At 52.7% G+C, this 19,551-nt stretch overlaps 1 protein-coding gene across 1 annotated transcript; it reads left to right on the forward strand.

The window, feature by feature from the left end:
* Positions 1 to 786: 786 nt before the first annotated feature.
* PSMA5 (proteasome 20S subunit alpha 5) lies at positions 787 to 10,604 on the forward strand. Its single transcript, XM_066336015.1, has 9 exons — positions 787 to 946; positions 1,912 to 1,978; positions 3,672 to 3,798; positions 5,090 to 5,157; positions 5,712 to 5,819; positions 5,904 to 5,962; positions 6,639 to 6,741; positions 7,678 to 7,764; positions 10,334 to 10,604. Exons 1-9 carry the CDS (start codon positions 918 to 920, stop codon positions 10,409 to 10,411), a joined length of 726 nt encoding a protein of 241 aa, XP_066192112.1. The 5' UTR covers positions 787 to 917; the 3' UTR covers positions 10,412 to 10,604.
* The last annotated feature ends 8,947 nt before the right edge of the window (positions 10,605 to 19,551 follow it).

The following is a 19,551-nucleotide window of genomic DNA, read 5'->3' on the forward strand; positions in this document are numbered from 1 at the left end:
ACAACCCCCCGGCCCGGTCCGCCCCCAGGCCCTCCGGCCAGCGCGGGATGCGCAGCGCCCCCCGGGGGGGGTCCGTCCAGCCATCGGCTCCTCCTGTCCGCCGGTAATCGGGAGCGCTGGAACGGGGCGGGAAGCCCGTCGGGGGCCGCTAACGGGGCCGGCAAAGAGGCTGACGGCGTCGCACCGTGTACTGGGTGTTGGGATGCCGGTATAGCCCCGGGGGACCCAGGGGCATGTACTCCCTCCCGGTATCTCCTCCCGGTATTCCGTTCCCTGTACCCCGTCCCGGAGCCCCTTCCTGACACCGCCTCCGGTAGCTTCTTCCCGGCGCCCCCTTCTCGGTATCCCATCCCTGGTACCGTCTCCTCGATCCCTTTTCCCGGTAGCCCTTTCCCGGTACCCCCTTCCCGAGTCCCCATTGCTGGGATCCCCTCCCGGCACCGTGCCGTGCCCGCTCGCAGGCCCCGCCCCCTGCTGCTCTGCCCCGCCCCTGGCATCGCAGTCACGGCCACGCCCCTCTGCGCCCCGCCCCATCCCGATCTGACCACGCCCCCTGACATTACGCCCGGAGCTCAGACCACGCCCCTCCACCGCAGCCCCGCCCCGTCAATCAGGCCCCGCCCCTCGCGCGTTGGCCCCGCCCCAATCACTGCCCCGCCCATCATCCCTCTCCCTCCAATCCCCGCCCCGCCCTCTCCTTGCGCTGGTCCCGCCCTCCGCGCCTTTCCATTGGCCGGGCTGCAGGGCCGTTGCCCAATGGGCGGGCGGCGCGGGCGGAAGTGGATCTCGGGGCCGGAAGCGGCGTTGCAGCCCCCGGTGAGGCCGCGGCGCTCCCGGTGCCCCTGGAACCCCCGATCCCCCCCCGGCACCTCCGGAGTCCCCGGGACCCCCCAGAACCACCCGGCCCCGCCGTCACCATGTTCCTCACGCGCTCCGAGTACGACCGGTGAGTGCCCGCCCGCGCCTGCGGCTGAGTCACGGGCCTGCGCCCGGCGCGGCCCGACCGGTCCTGGGCGCCCCGACCGGCGCCTCCCGCACTGGGATCGCACCGGGAGCTGCCAGGAGCCCGCAGTGTTGCTGGGCCCTGCCACGGGACCGGGGGCCGCCAGGATGGGACGGCCTCGAGGGCCGGGGGAGCTCGTGAGCCCCTGCTTGGTGTGTGGGGATGGGATATCCAGGGAAAGGAGCGTGTCCGGTGGGGAGCAGCGGAGCTGGGGAAGGGTGGGATTGGATCACCAGGAGCAGCTCAGGGAGCTGGGAAAGGGGCTCTGGCTGGAGAAAAGGAGGCCCAGGGGGGACCTTGTGGCTCTGCCTGACGGAGGGGACAGCCGGGGGTGATCAGGCTCTGCTCCCAGAGAACGAGGACAGGAGGAGAGGGAACGGCCTCGAGCTGGGCCGCGGATGTTTAGTTTGGATATTGGGATTTTTTTTGTGGAAAGGGCTATCCCTGCCACAGGTTGCCTAAGGCAGTGGTGGAGTCCTCGGCCCTGGAAGGGCTCAAAAACCACGTGGATGTGGCACTTGAGGACAGAGGTTAGCAGGAGCCTTGGCAGTGCTGGGAAAAGGGTTGAACTCCATGATCTCAAAGAACTTTTCCAACCCCAAGGATTCCATAGTAAAACAAGACTTTTCTGGCTCCTGGTGCACCCTTTGGAGTCAGAAGGTTTCCAGCACCCACAGGATGCCAGGATGTCCCACCTCCTTCTCACCTGTCCCTTGACCTTCCACCTTTCCTTGTGTTCCCATCCATGGACATCCTGAATCCAGACCCTGTGGGTGTCCTGTGCTGAGGGGGACATGTCCCTGCTGCCCCACCTGAGTTACCTGTGCCTAGGTGGCCTCACCCTTGAGCAAGGATTTCCATTCCATTGATTTCCTGCCCTTCTCACCCTGGCTGTGTTGTCCTTGCAGGGGCGTGAACACGTTCTCTCCAGAGGGGAGGCTCTTCCAGGTGGAATATGCCATCGAGGCCATAAAGGTACTTTAAAAAAGTTTCCAAACATTGATATCTGGGGCTCTTTCAAACCCCGGGTATGGATTGCTCAGGACCAGTCCAAGCCATGTCTGTTTCCTCCAGCCAAACATCCCACGGTGCTGATCTTTTATGGGTCATTAAGAATCAAAACCCATCAATCTCCCCTAAAGTTCAGCAGAATGTTCCCTGCCCTGTCCTACCAAGTGATTTATCCCCAAGCAAAATGCAATCCAAGGCTGTTTGTCCCCAAATCAAACCTAAAACACTTTTTGCATGGATTTAAATGTGGAGGTGAAGGTTGTTGCAAACAAACCAACCTTTTGGGCCTTTGGGGATTAAATACCCTTAATTGATAAATGTTCCTGTTCATTATATTGATAGAATGTGGGTGTTGATTGTTAATAAATTTAAATTCGGAAGAAGCAGGGCAAATGGTGAAGAGAAAAAGCTCTGAGGTGTTTGGATTGAGGAGAAGGGTTTTTACTTCATCTTCCCTGTGCTGCTTTAGCTCCTTGGAGCAATAAAAAGAGGAGTAAAGTAATAATGTAACAGAAAAAGTGATAAAATTATCACGGACTTGGAAATTAAAGCTCCCAGGAGGATGTTGGTGACCATGCTTGATAAATTCAAATAGATCTCCTGGAGCAGGAGATCTGCCATACCTGTGGCTGTAGGTGCAGCTTTCCAGGGAATCTTGGGGTGAAAATCAAACCCCATGTCTTGAGGTGGATGTTGGGAGTGAACATTCCACAGTTCTGCCAGGAAATTCCATGGTGTGGAAAAGTGCTGGGGGCAAGGTGGGGTCCAGGCAGGGCTGGTGGGATCAGGGTGGGGTGAAGGTAATTGTTGGTGGGATCAAGGCTGGATCAAGTTTAGGAGTTGGTGGGATTAAAGTGGGGTTAAGGTAGGACCAGTGTGGGCTTTGGTGGGATTAAATAGGATCAATGTAAGGGCTGCTGGGATCCAGATTAGGGGCTGGTAAGATCCAGAAAAGCATTAGTAGGGTCATGGTGGGATCAAGGCAGGGGCTGGTGGGATGAAAGTGGGATCAAGGCAGGATTTTGGTGTGACCGAGGCAGGATCAAAGTAGGGGCTGTTGGGATCAAGGCAGGGATTTGTGGGATCAAGATAGAATCAAGGTGAGAGTTGGTGTGATTGAGGTGGCATCCAGGCAGGGGCTGATGGGATCAAGACAGGATCTGGACAAGGGCTTCCAGGAGCCTCTGAGATCTGTCCCTGTGCTTGTGGCCCTGGTGACAATGAGGTGTCTGCAATCCCAGGGTGGAACTTTCTGCCTGGGACTCTGGGGAGAACAGGAGCTTTTGAAAACCACGTGCCCAAGCCAGAGCTGCAGTGGTATTTGTCCTGATGTGGGAAATTCTCTCACCCTTTAAACTCTTTTTTCCCTCTGGTAGAGGAGAATTCCCAGGCTCTTTTACACTCACCAGGCTCCACAAACTGCTGTTGCTTGAAGGCTGAAGGATTTGCAGCAGCCTCAATGGGTTCTCATGGGAATCACATGGATTTCACCTTCCCCATTTCCTGCTTCAGGGAATAAACGTTAAAATCCACCATGCAAAGCCAGAGTGGGTTTGTGTGTGGGTGATGCAACTGAACTCAAACCAACACACCTGCAAATAAGTCAGGATTAGCATTGGTGTTTGTGTGAGCTGGAGCCTGTGTTGGTGTTCTGCAGCTTGGCTCCACAGCCATTGGGATCCAGACCTCAGAGGGAGTTTGCCTGGCTGTGGAAAAGAGGATCACATCTCCCCTCATGGAGCCCAGCAGCATTGAGAAGATCGTGGAGATCGACTCCCACATTGGTATGGAGCAGGGATTCAGCCCTGGGGGTCCCTCTGGATCCCTAAAATTGTCAATTATTTATGATAAGATTTCTTTCTGTCCCCTGGGAGTTTGGGGAAGTTGTGTTTTGGGATGAGCCCTCCCTGCAGGCAGTTCTGCCTGGAGCAGGAATGCTCGTCCCTCCCAGTGCACACCAGCTCCTGGTCACTGGATTTCCAGACTCCAAGCCAGCAGAACGTTGCTCCAGGAAGCAGAAAGAGGCAGCTGAAGCACTTCCCCCTGCCTCAGTGACCTCCCTCATGAAAGCTCATCCCAAATTTAGCTCTGGGCAGGCAGGAAATTTTGGTTGATTTGAGACTGAGGCCAGTTTTTCCAGGATCACTGATGCCACCCTGGAGCCACCCACACCCTGAGTGGTCCACAGTGGGCTCATGACCAAATATATCACCCTGAAAGGCAGGAAACCTCCAAAATTCCTGTGTTGCTGCTCCATGGGCATGAGAAAAGCTCCAAGAGTCCAATTTCCTCCTCCCAGGAGCTTGTGATGCAGCTCCCTCTGCCCAGAGCAGAATCTGTGCTGGGGGCTCCTGCTGCATCTGCTGGCTGTGGAGCACCCAGGGCCCCTTCCCAGCAGATTGTTCTGGAGCAAATCTGTTTCAGTCCCACAGAATCTGGATTCCAGCCTTGGAAAAAGATCATCGAGTCCAATCATACCAAGGCCACCCCTAATCCATGTCCCTAAGTGCCACATCCACACTTTTTGAACCCTTCCAGGGGTGGGGACTCCACCACTGTTCACCTCTGCCAGTGCCTGACCACGCTTTCCATGAAAAAAAATCATGTAATATCTGACCTGAACCTCCCCTGGCCCAGCCTGAGGCCTTTTCCTCTCCTCCTGTCCCTGTTCCCTAAGCCTGATCCCCCCGGCTGTCCCTGTCCCCTCCTGTCAGGGAGTTGTGCAGAGCCACCAGGTCCCCCCTGAGCCTCCTTTTCTCCAGGCTGAGCCCCTTTCCCAGCTCCCTCAGCCCCTCCTGGGGCTCCAGCCCCTTCCCCAGCTCCGTTCCCTTCCCTGGACATTCTCCAGCCCCTCAGTGTCCTTCTTGTCATGATGACCCCAAAACTGACCCCAGGGTTGGAGGTGAGGCCTCAGCAGTGCCCAGCACAGGGGACAAATCTCTTCCCCACCTTCCCACTCAGGGACCAGCTTCTCCCTGCAGCCCTTTGTGTTTTATGTGGGCTTTGGGCAGTCTGAGGAAAAACACATCCCAAATAATGGGTGGAATGACTCGTGTTTCCTCTTTCCCATTCCAGGGTGTGCTATGAGTGGCCTAATAGCCGATGCAAAGACTTTAATTGACAAGGCCAGAGTGGAGACTCAGGTAAGATCTGACATCTCTGTTCTTAAATGAGCAGCACAAATCCCAGGAATTCCCTGAAAGTCCTGGGAAAGGGAAGCTCATTCCATCAAAGAAGCTGGTGGGAAGCTGGAGGTTTGCTGGTAGCACAGGGGCTGTCTGACTGTTCTGGCAAAATACTGGATATATTTGTTTTATTTTTATCTTAAATTTCCTGGATGCCTCAGGTGCTTGGAGGTCCCAGGTACAAATCTGTGCTGCTGCAAAAGATTTTCCTGGGGGTTTCCCTTGCATATCAGCACTTTTTCACCCTCTGGAGAGCTGGGAAGCACATAACTTCCAAAGCAGAAACTGGGATAAAGCCCCTCAGTCTTTCATTTCCCTATTGGCATCCCAAGCCTTGGTATCAAATTTTCTGTGGATTTTTGTACATCCCACTCTGCCCTGGTGCTTCCATGGGAGAACTGGCCCTGAGTTCCACAGGGAAGTTACCCTTGTGTCCACACAGGGTCTCACTCCACCTCAGCCATGCAGGGAACATGGGGATAATGGGAATCTTTATTTGGATTTTCCTGCAGAATCACTGGTTCACCTACAACGAGACGATGACGGTGGAGAGTGTGACACAGGCTGTGTCTAACCTGGCCCTGCAGTTTGGGGAGGAAGATGCTGATCCAGGAGCCATGGTGAGATCTGGGGGGGATTGGGGGATGCTGGGGAACCCCCTTTTCCCTGCCCTTGTCTGACCCATTCCCTCCTTTCTCCCGCAGTCCCGCCCGTTCGGCGTCGCTCTGCTCTTCGGAGGAGTGGATGAGAAGGGACCTCAGCTGTGAGTTCTGCTCTCTTAATCCAGGGAAAAGACCAAACCTCCACTGCAAAATTCCCGGGCTGTTTTAATGACTCCATTCTGGGATTTTCCTTAAGCCAGACCCTCTGGGTTTATCCCATTATGTCCCTGATATGTTTGTTAATCCCTTTCCAGAACCTCACCTGCCTGTTTGGCAGAAAGAAAGCATCATTTCACCCAGACTCTTACATTTTTTTCATTAAAAAAGTGGTTTCCTGGGGAGGAGGGAAGCGTTAAAGCTCTTCTTGTCCTGGGTGTACTCTTACCTTTCCCTAAAGGACCGGCAGAGCCACCGGTAACATAATCCATGTGACATTCCTTGGGGAGGTGTTGGAGCAGCTGTAACCTGAACTCAGGGCTCCAAATGGCCCCACTGGAAGTGGGCAAGGCTTGGCAGAGCCAGACCAGTCAGGTCTGCCTTCCAGCAGGGAAAACTTGCTGTATTTATTAAAAAAAAGTTAGGATAAGATGGGAAATCCAAAGGATAATGGTTCTCTGAGGAAAGAGGGCAGGATCAGTGTGGAAGCTGCCAGCCCGGGAGCTCTTGGGGATGAATCCCAGCTCCAGCTGTGTGAGGAGCTCTGAGGGGCTGGTGAGAGTGTTCTTGGGGTACCCCAGGGTGATGTGGGGTGCAGGTACTCACCCCCTGTCCCTGCAGGTTCCACATGGATCCCTCGGGAACGTTCGTGCAGTGTGATGCCAGAGCCATCGGCTCCGCCTCCGAGGGAGCCCAGAGCTCCCTGCAGGAGGTTTACCACAAGGTAAGGGCTGCATTTGGGATTGGGGTCACATCTTGTGGGTCTGAGATACTTCACCACCTGCCAGGATCCCCTAAGTCCCTCCCCAGTGAGGATTTAGGACTGGGCTGGAGAGGAGGTGCCTGAGGTGCTCAGGGCAGTGGGTCCTGTGAGTAGGTGCTGAGGATCTCCACGAGTGGAGCTGCTCCCAGCAGAGACTCTCTGCCTGTGACATAATGAAGGCCATGTCAGGAAGTCCTCTATAAATAAAAACTGAGCTCTGAGTGCTGCTGTCAGCATCAGGCTCCGTGTGGATACAGCTGGAAGCATCCTGAGGTCACACCAGCACCTTCACCTCACCAGGGAAGGGAGCAGCTTTTGTGCTGGAAGTTCTGCTCATGTTTGATACCAGATAGGAATTTTTTCCCCTGTGAGGAGGGAGTTGCCCATTTTGAGTGCTAAGAAACCCTAATGAAAAGCACAATTAGTGGTGGTGGCTGGAAAGACTCATTTGTTCACTGGAATTCTCCAAATTACCCAAATTCTGGACTCCCTGGATTGTCAGCCCTTTTTCAAGTGCAAATTTAGTGAAACAGCTGTGCTGCACATCCCTCTGGCTCTAGGGATGCATGGGATTTATTGGATTAAATGCAGCACAGAGGCTTCTGCCTAGAGGGAATCTGGCTTTTTGGGAGGAAATTGGAGAAGAGAAACAGCCCCTCCTGTCCCAATCCCATCAGATTTGTGTGCCCAAATGAACCATTTTTAAATCTCAGAAAGGCAGGATTTGACTGTCCCTGTGGATATCCCTGCTCTGCCTGCTGCAGTCTCCCAGGGATGCTGCAGATCTCTTGATAAGCTGCTCCCTTGGCTGCCTGGCTCAAGGGATTTGGGAGAGGGAGGGAGAGGGAGCACATCCTGAGCCTCCAGCCTGTAATCCATGAGCCATTTGTTTTCCAGTCCATGACGCTAAAGGAAGCCATCAAATCTTCCCTGGTCATCCTGAAACAGGTCATGGAGGAGAAACTAAATGCCACCAACATCGAGGTGAGTCCTCCTGGAGTCAGGATTGCCCCTGGAGCAAGGAATGGAGCAGCTCAGGGCTTCCTGAGCCAACTGCTGCAGATGTTCCTGCCCTTTTCATCATACCCTGTGGGGCATTTTGGAAAAGTTGAAGCTTTTCCCTTCCAGAGGTACAGAGCCTGGTCTGTTTTCATGGCTAATCTGTGATGAGCAGAAGGGGTTCTCTGACCTTCTCCAGTCAGCAGAACCCAACATACCACCCAGACTGCTTCTTCCCCTGCATCTAGCCATTCTTTTTTGCCTTGCTGCTTGTAATATTAGAAGGAATGAAAATTACCCAGCTCCTGGGCTGCTATATTAGTCCTGGGGCAGTGCCAAAAATCTCTTGGCCAGTGGGAGCTACAAGGATCCTCCAGGAATGGTTGTGCCCCTGGAACCCCAGGGGCAGGCAGTACCCACAGCCCTGGGAATGCCTGGCCCCCCAAACCTGCTCCACAGGCTCTTTTTTGGGTGGAAAAGGTACAAACCTCTGCACTGGGTGGGGTAACTGGGAGATGAGAAGTCAGGCTGGTGGATAGAGTTTGCTTCTATTTCGGGTGGGTTATGAGACACCAGACCTTTCCAAAGTGTGGCATTCCAGCTCCTGAGCTGCTCTCTCCTCCCATTCCTTCCAGCTGAGTGCTGGGAAACCTTTTCCCAAAGAGTCTCAAGGTATTCACCCCATTTCTGTGTTAAATGTTGCTGCAGGGGACCATTCCTGGTGGGATTAACCAACTTCTTTTGGAGGGGAAGGCCAAGAGCACATGAAAACTTGGATAGCCTGTCCCAAAATCATGCCATGCTGCTGGAATCTCCTTCTCAGGTGCTCTTCCAGCCCTTAGTCATACATTTCTCCTGGTACAGTGCAGGCAGAGGAATGTGTACAGTATCCTGATGTCATGTCCCTGTTTAACAGGGCTTAACTGTGCTTGGCACGGCCCTGGAGTGGGGTGGAATCGTGCTGGGGGGAAGGAGGGCAGGAATGTGCTGAGGATTAAAAGGTTTCTATTGACTCAAGTCACCCCCTGGCTGAAAATCTGCTACCTGAAGAGCTCTTAGAAGCTCTTCTTCTTCGAATTCTTCCTAGAAGTATGTGCCTCTCCCATTTCTTGGCTCCAGCCACGCTGCTGTGGCATTTTTCATCTAGGAACAGAGTGTGGTTGTGGAAGAGTTAAATGCATTGATGGTGAAGGGCAGGAGCCTGAAAGAACTTCACGATTTCAGGTTAATGACTTCCCTGTGAAGCCTGTCAGGGAGTGGTGGAGTGAAACTTTGGTAGGGAGAAGGTGAGGGACACATTTGAGGAGGTGTGGAAAAGCAAAGGAATCGGTGTCTCTGCTGGTTTTGGGTGTTCATAAAGGTTCCTTTGATATTCAGAGCTGGTTTTGGTGCATAAATCTGGGTCTTGTTGAGTCTGGCTGGGCCCAGGATCTGTCCAGTCCCTGCACACGTGGTTTGGTGTCCAGAGCAGCTGTGGCTGCCCCTGGATCCCTGCAAGTGTCCAAGGCCAGGTTGGACAGGACTTGGAGCAGCCTGGTCCAGTGGAGGGTGTCCCTGCCCATGGCAGGGGTGGGACAGGATGGGCTTTAAAGTCCCTTCCAGCCCAAACCACTCCATGATTTGAGGGGTGTAGAGTGGCATCTCCAAGTGTCTCTGCCTTGTCTGAGAGCTCTGGGTGAAGCCTGGGCTGGCAGGAGCACTCAGGCTGAGCGTTGGGATGTTTCCACTTGGAAAAACACTTCAAGGTACCTCCCTGGCCCTGGATCATGTCCTTCCCCTTGTGCTGGTGGAGGTGGGCTTTGTGAGAAGTCACTTCAGAAGAGCTCTGGGATCTGCTGGGATGCTCCAGAGCTTTCCTTCAGCTTATTGATTGCATACACCCACTTTGATCCCTGGAGATCAAACCGTGTGCCCAGTCAGTGCCTGTGAGTTCAGGAGCATCCCAGCCTGTTACAGGATACCCCAGCTCATTCCAGGGCATCCCAACTCCCCCTGGAGCCTTGGCATTTCCACTGACACAGCTGTCCCTGCTTTGGGCTCCCATCCCTGAGCCAGGTGTGAATATTCCTGCTCACGTTTCTCTCCCAGGCTTGTCATTCAAGTATCCCTCATCCTTGGTGCTGCCTCTGGAATGTTTCGGCTGCCTGCCCTGACCCTGTGTTGTCCCTGTCCCTGTTTTCCTTAGAGATCTCTGCCTCAGTTTCCCTGAACCAACCCTGAGCCCCCTCAGCTCCCAGACAGGCCAGGATTTGTCCCCTTGGTTCCTGGGAGAGAAGAATCACTTGGAGAGGCAGGAATTCTCTCCTGGGAGGCTCTGATGGCTTTTCCCCCATCAAGTGGGAGCAGAGCCTGCCTGTTCCCACTAAAATTCCCTGCTGCTGCTCCTCTGAGGAGACTGAGTCAATTCAAAGCTATTTGTGCAGCAGGCAGCTATTTTAGGGAGTCATGGAGCGTGTTCCAGGCTGGAATGATCCTGCTGCTCTGGCAGATCAGAAGGAACAGCTGCTCCCTGCTTTCCTCAACCACTTTTAACCCCTTGTTCCTTCTCTTCCAGCTTGCCACGGTGGAGCCTGGGATGAAATTCCACATGTACACAAAAGAGGAGCTTGAGGAGGTCATCAAGGATATTTGAAAAAGAGGGAGAGACCCCAAAAGCTCAAACCCCTGCCCTGACCAAAGGAACTGGTCCAGTTCACCCAGCTCCTGGGACTTCCCACAGCACCTGTATCTGCTGCTCCTGCCAACTCCAGAGGTTTTTTACGGTTTCTGGACAGAACTGAGCTTTGCCCCAGGAGGGAATGAAATAAATCATTTTGTTACTCTCACTGGGCTCCTCAGCAGGGGGGAAAAGGTGGGAAGGCAGGGATTTGGAGCAGAAACGGGGTGGATCAGGACAGCAGCTGTGCCAAGGGCACTGCCAGGTCTGCTGCAGGAGTGAGTCTCCCTCTTGTGGTGCTGTCCATGGGGAAATCCAGGTGTCATTCCACACACTTCCTTTTAAAAAATGAGAAGTTTTAGTGCACTTCTCCCTCCTTCTCCAGTGTTTTTTTTTATCTGTAAAAGAGTCCCTGGAGCTCCGTGTCCTTTGCTGCAAAGAAATCTACAATCAGCCTTGGGGTTTGTGTTTCCTTCTGGTAGGGCTTGAAAAACATCCACAGAGACTGATAGAGCCCACCAAGCAGAAACAGGGATAACAGGCTGGGACAGCCCCTCACCACTAAAATCCTGTAAGTACTGCAGAGTTTTGACAGTTAACCCTATTTTTCACCAGAAAATTCCTTCTTATCCCACTTAGATTTTTGTCCTCCAGCAGAAATCTGTGTCCTCAGAGCAAAGATGGGTCTGATAAGGGAATAAATTAAGATTTTTAAAGGAGTATTTTCCTATAAAATCACAGCTGTGGGGAAAGCCAGCTCTGCCTCAGTCTTGGTGGCTGGCTCTGGGCTGCCCTCAGAAGGGCAGAGATCTGGAAATCAAATTCCAGGATAAATTACAATTTTAAATTACAATTTCAGGATAAATTATGATATCACCCTGAACCAAGCAGCTGGTGTGGAAGAACTGGATATAGCTGAGACAGAGGTTATCCTGGGAAATGGGGACATTTTCCCCAACATGAGGAAATGTGTTTCATCAGTTGGCAAAGCCAAATGTCCCCCCACCTCCAGCCTCTGCCTTTTCCAGAAGGAAGAATGTCTGTCCCTGTTTTCCCTTCTCTTGCCATTGCCAGATGGATTCAGGAAGGGAAGCAAGGTCTGAAAAATCAGTCCTTGGATAATCTCTTGGATAGCCCAGCACCCTCCTGCTGGGATTCCTGAGAGCATCTTCTCTTCCAGAGCTGTTTAAAAGGAACAAATTGGATCATCAGGTGCTGCCTGAGGCCCTGGTAGGAGCTGGATCCAACACCCGTCCCTGCAGGTAGAATCCAATTATTGCTTGATGGGACTTTCCTCCTTTGGAAAGACGTTCCTTGGAGCCTGGGTGTGGGGACTCAGCCTGGCTTGGCTCAGTTTTGGGGCGCTGTGGCACTCCTCATCCCCAGGCGATTTGGGGCGGCTCTCAGTGGGAGCTGCCCATCCTGAACGGCAGCCGGCCGTGAGCGCTCCCCCGGGCCGCCTTTATCCCTGTGCATCACCGGAGCTCCGTGCCCCGGGCTGCAGCGCTCCGCGCGGCTTTGTTGGTGTCCCGGGGACACAAACGCTGCTGCCTCCCGCGGCGGGAGCGGCCCCTTGTGCCCTGCCCGGTGCCGGGGGGACACGGCGCTGTCCCTCGCCGCCAGCCCGGAGCCGACCCCGGGACCCCGGCCCCGCCCGCGCTGTGGGAGCGAGCTCTCCGTGGCTTCGGCCAATCAAAAAATCGCTCTGGCGCTCCCCGCCAATCAGAGACTGTCGCTGGGTAGATTAGAGATCGATGTTGGGGAGGGGGCGGGTTTACAAGCGGCGTGCAAGCACTGCCAGCCAGTCACATGAGGAGGTGAGTGGTGATTGACAAAAGAGCGAACCAATCAGCTGGCGAGGCTGTGCCCGGCAGGGAGAGGCGTGGCTGCATTCTGAGCGACAGCTCATCCAGCCAATCGCCATCGCCCGGACCGGCACCGCGGGACGCGCCCCCCGGCAGCCGGGCAGTGTCGGACGGACGGACAGAGCGACGGACGGACGGACGGACAGAAAGCGCGATAGATGGATGGACAGATTGATCCCCGCGCCCTGTCCTCCCAGCGCACCGCGCCAACAGCTGGAGGCGGCAGGACAGAAAGACATCCCTCCTTGCAACCTCTGGGACGGACAGACAGACAGATACCCCTCCCTGCATCCCCCGGGATCACAGACAGACAGACAGACAGACAGACAGACATCCCCTCTGCATCCCCTGGGATGGACACACAGACAGACAGATAGACAGACATTGTTTTAGGGCAAATTTGGGAGGAAACCTCTGAATGGGGTTCCTCTGGGGAGCAAACCAAACGGCCCCACCCCCAGCCGGTCCGAGAAAAAGAATTTTTTCAGAGAAAAGTAGAAAAAACTATTTATTTAACAATCAAAATGCCCATGAGCATGAGGAATGAAAAAATTAAACAACAAAACCTCTCGCTGCTCCAAAGAGAGATGGCAAAACGGAGGAAGTTCTTGCCAGAAGTCAGTTCGGCTCTCTCTCAGTCTTCTATCAATTTCAGTATTTTTGGTGCTGGAAAATGCTGAGGTTTAGGCTTCTGTGGGCTACGGACAGAGAGACATCCCCCTCTGTATCTCTCAGGACGGACAGACAGACAGACAGACAGGGCTGGGCTTCTCTGGGCTTCTCTGGCACTGCTCTCCTAAAAGCATCAATAACTAAAGGCAAACCACAGGCAACATTGTCTCTCAAAGAGGCATGGAATTCCCGGGCACTTCTGGTTCACTTGGAGTCACAGAATATCCTGAGCTGGGAGGGATCCACGAGGATCATCGAGTTCAGCTGCTCCAGTCTGGGGGGGCTCATGTAGGTGATGTCCCCCCCTACCCCAGGTTGGGGTTCAGGGGCTTTGTGAGCCATCCAGCCATGGTTTGGGGGTGTTGTCACAGGAAGAGGGAAAGCTTCAGACAAGCCCTGCCTTAGCCTCAGCCTCAAATTTTGGCAACACTTAAGTTGATCCACAAGTTCTAATGAAGGCAAATGAGATTTATACAAATGAATAATTTATTAAGTAGACAAAGGTAGAAGATGAAAGATCTTCATCAGAGTTACTACACAAGATAAAACTAAAGAGCTATGAGTAGTTTAGAGCATACCATAAACAGTGCACTGTGGCAAGGAGCCTGTATTAAAGCTGGTGAAAGAAATAGGACTGATTAGGAGCTGAATGTAATTTGCCACCAAAACAAGGATAATGTGCCCAGATTCCTTCACAGGAGAAACTCCACTCATTTCCAGGAAGATGTGCAGGAGATTTCTGCCCTGTGGAAGTTTGGTGTGGCTTTTGAAGTGAGTGTCAGCCAGTCCTAAATCCAGCTTGTTGTGCCAGATCTCACGTTAACAGTGAGATGTTCCTTGGCAGCTGGGAGATGCCAGCCCAGTGCTGATCCCCTGGCTCTGGAATAACTCACTACGGGACAGCTTGTCCTGCTTGGTTAACAAACAACAGACCAGCCCTTGGGGGGTGAGATGTCCTGCTGCAACCATCGAGTGGCAGCACAGTCACACCACGGTGCTCTGCACTTCTGCTCCGTTATCGGCTCAGGTGGTGCACTTCCAATTTTGCAGAGACCAAAGTTCCCTCGTACTCTGTACACAAAGCTGTGAGAGAACAGAAGCAGGTGCTGGGTGTGTTTTTCTTGTAGCAGCATTTCAACAACATGACACGGGGCTGTGCATCTTCCTTCTGAGCCCATGTGCTCTCACATTTCCCACTCTCACTGAGCCCAGCTGTAGATCTCCAGGAGCTGCTGCCATAAGAAAGGACTAAGAACAAGATCCCAGGGCTGGCCCTTGCAGCTCATAAACCACACCAAACACACTGCTGCTCCGTAGTTTTCTCCTCAGCAATTGCTTCACATTCAATGTCACCCAATCTGTGGGTAACCCAAAGTTTCCAGTGACAGCTCACAGAGGAAAATGTGCCAGCACAGAAAGCCTTCTCTGACTTTCCCCTCTACAATTGCTGACTTGCACTCAGACCACATTCAAGTGGCATTCACAGCCCCCTGGAAGTCTGGAAACTGCACACACTGATGGTGCTGGCACATTTTCTGTGTGAAGGTGTATCAGGATCTTTGGTCACTGCAAGGTGAGTAAGGTGTGTGATGATGCTCTTGTCCTGGGTTGTAGTTTAGGATGTATTCTATCACCATCTTCAGTTAATGGCCCATCAATGCATCGTGCATGACTCACAGATAACTCCCTCCGGGTGTTATCTCTCTTTAATGGGCCATCAAGGACCTCATTAATGACTCATCATCCCATTGGGAGATGCTCCACCCACGGGGAGGAGCCAAGCATTCTCACCTGGATATAAGCCGGGATTTGGGACAATACAAGGGATTCCCAGAGGACTGAAGCTACCAGACCTTTCTATGGGATCACTGCTTCAGGAAGATCAACTCACCTGGACTGCTTCCATCACCCTGATCAGGTTGTTTTCTGACTCTGTCAGTGGTCTTTTTTTTATTATTATTGCTTATATTATATTATATTATATTATATTATATTATATTATATTATATTATATTTTTTCTTCCCTTTTCTTCTCATTAAATTGTATTTCTGACTTGGAGCATCTCACTCGGTTTGTTTTCAAACCAGAACACTCACCAGCTGAGGAGTGTGCAATAGGAAAGTAATGTTTAGGTTGTGGAAAAGCAATTTCTGGGCTGCAAAGGAAAGAAGATGGCTACTTGATCGTGGTGCAGACAGAAGTTTCCACACATAAGGGGGAAGGTCTCAGCGAGCTTCTTGTCCTGGCAGTTATCTGTGTGAGAGGCAGCTTTTTTAACAATACAAGAGGGAATGTTTTTAGACTACAAGAGTGACAGAATGTGATGGTTCCTGGAGCTGAGAAGGAAAGTGCCTGGCACTGGGGTGTTTTCACCAGAGCACAGGCTGGAGCACCTCAGTGATGGCACAGTGTTCTGTGTGAGAAATGCACAGACATTTTGGAGAGTGAAAGGTTGTGGCTGAGTGACTGCCTCTCGATTGCCCTCTGAATCCAAGGAATTGTGGCAGCAGAAAAGTCAGTGAAAGTTGCCTGTGCTGGCACATTTCCTGTACAAACTCTATGCAGAAACATTTCTGTTCAGCTCTAAACTCTGAAATTCAGATTATAATCCATGTAATGACAGGGAAAGCACAGAATGCACTGGGGATTGTTTGATGTGGCTTACATGTGGCAGGGGAAGGTGCAGCCCAGCGTTGCCCTTTTCTCCTAGAGCCTTTTTTATAGCAGCAGCTGCTGGATGCTTGAAAGAGACCTGTGAGAGTGGAAAAATGAGATGGCACTTGTGTGTGAGGAGGAAGATACAACGCCAAAGTGTGTTGTGGGGAGTTTAAGGGCTGCTAGAGGAGGGGATAATCCAGAACTCCCTCTGTCCTGACACTTGTCTGTGAGATAGAGCCGGCTGAACTCTGAGACACTGTGTATGGAAGTGATTGCCCTGTGAATACCAGTTTTCACAGGGAAGAGGGAAGGTCATCAAATGCTTTCTTGTCGTGGCACATCACTCAGTCTGAACTGCAGCTGGAAAAGCTTTGGTTTAGTGCTGGACCCTGTGACATCGACAAAAAGTGAAGCTTTATGGACTTGAGACAGCAAGTATGAACCACCAGTGTGTTTGGTCTGGTTTATAGGCTGCAAGGGGAAGGTGAAGACCAGGACTGGCTGTTTGTTCCAGGACTTTTTGTATGGGAGCAGTTGCTGGATGTTTTGGAGGTGTCTGGTATCTGTGAGGATGAAAGGCTGGGATGGTAGACAGATCTTTAGGGGAAGTGCACATCTCCAGTGAGTACAGGGCAGTCAGGAGTTACACTGGAGCCAACCAAGAGAGTTCCCAGCTGACACTGTTTGGGAACTGACACTGAGCTTTTTGCTGGACCATCGCAATTCTGTCCCTGGGCTCTGAATGTGACTGTTCAAACAGCTGAGAAAGAGGGTGCCTGGACTGATACTGCTTTGTGGGGTTGGAAAGCTGCAAGGAGAACAAGGGGTAATCCAGCAACTGTTTCTTTCCCGGCACAGGAATTTGTATTGTCCCTTGACTGTGGTGAGAATTAGGGATTTCAAAAGGAAGCTGAAGTTTCTTCTAAGCTGCATGTTGAATCCTCTCCTTCCAGTCTTGCATAGAGACTTTCAAGATCCACTGCTTAAAAAAAAGAGTTCCTAGGACAAAGGAGATGGTGCTGGGCATCACTTTTCCTCTGCAGTCTGAAGCTGCACGACTCACATTGGTGTCTATTATGCTTTTTAGTTCAGCTGTGGGTTTCACATTCATTTTGAAGGACATCAACATCGTGCAAAATCGAACTTTCTTTTCAAACTAAATGTTCTGTCACATTCTTTCACTCTGGCAGAGCCCAACTTTGAGCCTCACCACATCCAGCAATTCTCATGCTGAAAGTCCTAGGGGAAAAAAATTAAACATTGGCCTTCACTTTCCCCTTGCAGCTACAAACTGTGGCACACACAGGTCTGTGTGCTCAGCTCTGTGCCCTCTGAACTTTCAGTCTCACAGAATCCAGGCACAAACCTGAGACCATCCAGCCACTGGTCCCACAGGAAAAGTTCTGAAACAAATAGGCCGTGCTGGAATTCACTTTTCTTTTGCAGCTGACAAACAGCACAGCCAACAATAATCCCTCTTCCTTCCCCGCTGGATGCAGGAGCACATTCTGACAGTCTCCAAGAGGATGCACAGAGGAGCTCTTCCTCCCTGGTCCCACATGGACAGGGTCAGGAAAGTGCTTGGTTTGGGATCCACGAGAGTGAAAGAGTAGACGGTACACAGAGCTTGAGGGAAAGGTGCATATATTCAGGACTGCAATTCAAAGCATGTGAATTACACGTTGAGCATGTCCCATGGAAAAGGTTCTGGGAAAAAAAGAGGTTGTGTTGGACTTCCCTGTTCTTCTGCAGCCGATAAACTGCACAGCCATCAATGAAACCCTTCGTTTTCCTTCCCAGCTATGTGCACCATCACATTCTGTGGGTCTCCGAGGGCCAGGATGCCGAGCTGAGCTCTTCCCGCTGCTCCCACACGAAGGGGGCCAGGGATGCTCTTGGCTTTGTCCTGGGCACTGTCAGAGCCCAGCAAAACAACCACACGATGCCGCTGCCGCCTCGCCAAAGAAGGAAACGTGCCCAGCCCGGCTTGAAACAACCCCGAGGGTAGAGCCAGGTTTGCAAATGTCTCTGCTTTCAAATCTACTGTGCCAGAACAAAAAGATTTCGCTGATCTTCCCCTTCCAAGTGCAAACCTTTTCCTTGCACCACATTCAAATGGCAACACAAACTTATTCCCCCCAATAAATTGTTTCATTCTTTCAAAGTGACGCTACAAACTTGAAAACATTTGTCAAAAAACTAGCTCGCAAAAGTGCCAGCTGAGAAAGCTCCTGCTGCCCACAATTGCAATTGCATCCATCGAACTGCACCACTCCTGCTGCTGTCTGCACTTCCCTTCTCAGCTTTACCCTCATGAGCCTTCTGTCTCCCTTCCCTTCCCTTCCCTTCCCTTCCCTTCCCTTCCCTTCCCTTCCCTTCCCTTCCCTTCCCTTCCCTTCCCTTCCCTTCCCTTCCCTTCCCTTCCCTGCCCTGCCCTGCCCTGCCCTGCCCTGCCCTGCCCTGCCCTGCCCTGCCCTGCCCTGCCCTGCCCTGCCCTGCCCTGCCCTGCCCTGCCCTGCCCTGCCCTGCCCTGCCCTGCCCTGCCCTGCCCTGCCCTGCCCTGCCCCGCCCCGCCCATGCCCCTTCCCATGCCCCTTTCTTCCCTGCTCTTCTCCTGCCTTTGCTGCCCCACCATTGACTTGTCCTGTCTGACTCTCACTGCCCTTGCCTTTCCCTGCTCTGCCTTGCCCATAATTTCAGGCCTCCTCTTGCCCACCACTCCATTGCCTTGCCATTCCTGCCAAACCTGGCTTTTCCTTGTCATTCCTCTCCACACCTCACCGTGTCTCCTTGCAACCCGTGTCACACTTTGCACTGCCACTCACACCCATCCCCTGGCCGTCACTGCCTGGTCCTCTCCTCCCAAAGTTTGCCTCATGTTTTGTTCCTCTCCTTTGGCTGGCCTTGCCTTTCCTATCCCTCTCTTGCCTTGCCTTACTCCTGCTGCTGTGTCACTGCTTTGCCTTGCCCTTCATTGCCTTCCCTTGCCTTGCCTCGCCCTCCCTGTCTCTGCATACCCCAGCCCTGCATTGCCTCCCCACCCCTTCCCCACCTCACCTTTCTCTTCCCACCCTTCTCTTGCCTTCAGGGCTGTTGCTTCAAGTTTCCTTGTTTTTTCACTTTTTGCATTTTGTTCTCACGCAGCTTCAAGTAAACTATGTATATTATTACAATTGTTTACATTCTTCCTCTCTAGGAGGAGAATGATGATTGATGGTGATGGTCACCAACGAAGTCGAAAAAGTGGCTACCTGTGTAGCCAATCTTGGCCTGTCTATAAATTTGTATATATATGGAGGCAGAAAAATAAAGTAGAAGCTTTCCTGCTTGACCTCCTGCTGGCCTGCCTCATCCTTTCGTGCTCCTAACAGCAGCCACAAGTGTGACCCTCTGTCACACAGGGCTGTTGCACACCCAGCCCTTGCCTTGACCTCCTTTCCTCTCTGTTTTCTGGCCATGCCCTGGCCTTTGGCCTGCTTTCACTTCATACAACTCCCTTTTCTTTCCACCCCTTTCCTTGCCCTGCCTTGAATTGGCTACAGCTCCCTTGCTGTGCTTTGCCTTTCATTGCCTTCTCTTGCACTGCCCTGCCTGGCACTGTCTTGTTTTGCATCACCTTGCCACCCCCAGCCTTTCCTCCCCTCACCTGTCCAACCCCAGCCTCCCCTCACCTGTCCCACCCCAGCCTTGCCTTGCCTCACTGACTCCTCTGTGTCCTTCCCTGGCCCCTCCTGTCCCTTCATTGCCTGGCATTGCCTCACTCACCCATCCCCAGCTTAGTTCCCTTTTCTCCTGCCTTTCCCTTGCCTTGCCTCTCTGTCCCAAGCCTTGACTTCCAAACCCATCCCTTGACCTGCCTAGCCTACGTACCCCTCCCTTCCCTGTGCCTTTCATACACATCCCCTGCCTCCACCTGCCTC

Source organism: Sylvia atricapilla, chromosome 25 (genome assembly GCF_009819655.1).
Source record: "Sylvia atricapilla isolate bSylAtr1 chromosome 25, bSylAtr1.pri, whole genome shotgun sequence".
NCBI lineage: Eukaryota > Metazoa > Chordata > Aves > Passeriformes > Sylviidae > Sylvia > Sylvia atricapilla.

Coding starts and splice junctions, on each gene's coding strand:
- PSMA5 (XM_066336015.1), top strand. CDS start 918: ATGTTCCTCACGCGCTCCGAGTACGACCG. Junction 5,963..6,638: donor GATGAGAAGGGACCTCAGCT/GTGAGTTCTGCT, acceptor CTGTCCCTGCAG/GTTCCACATGGATCCCTCGG. Junction 6,742..7,677: donor TGCAGGAGGTTTACCACAAG/GTAAGGGCTGCA, acceptor TTTGTTTTCCAG/TCCATGACGCTAAAGGAAGC.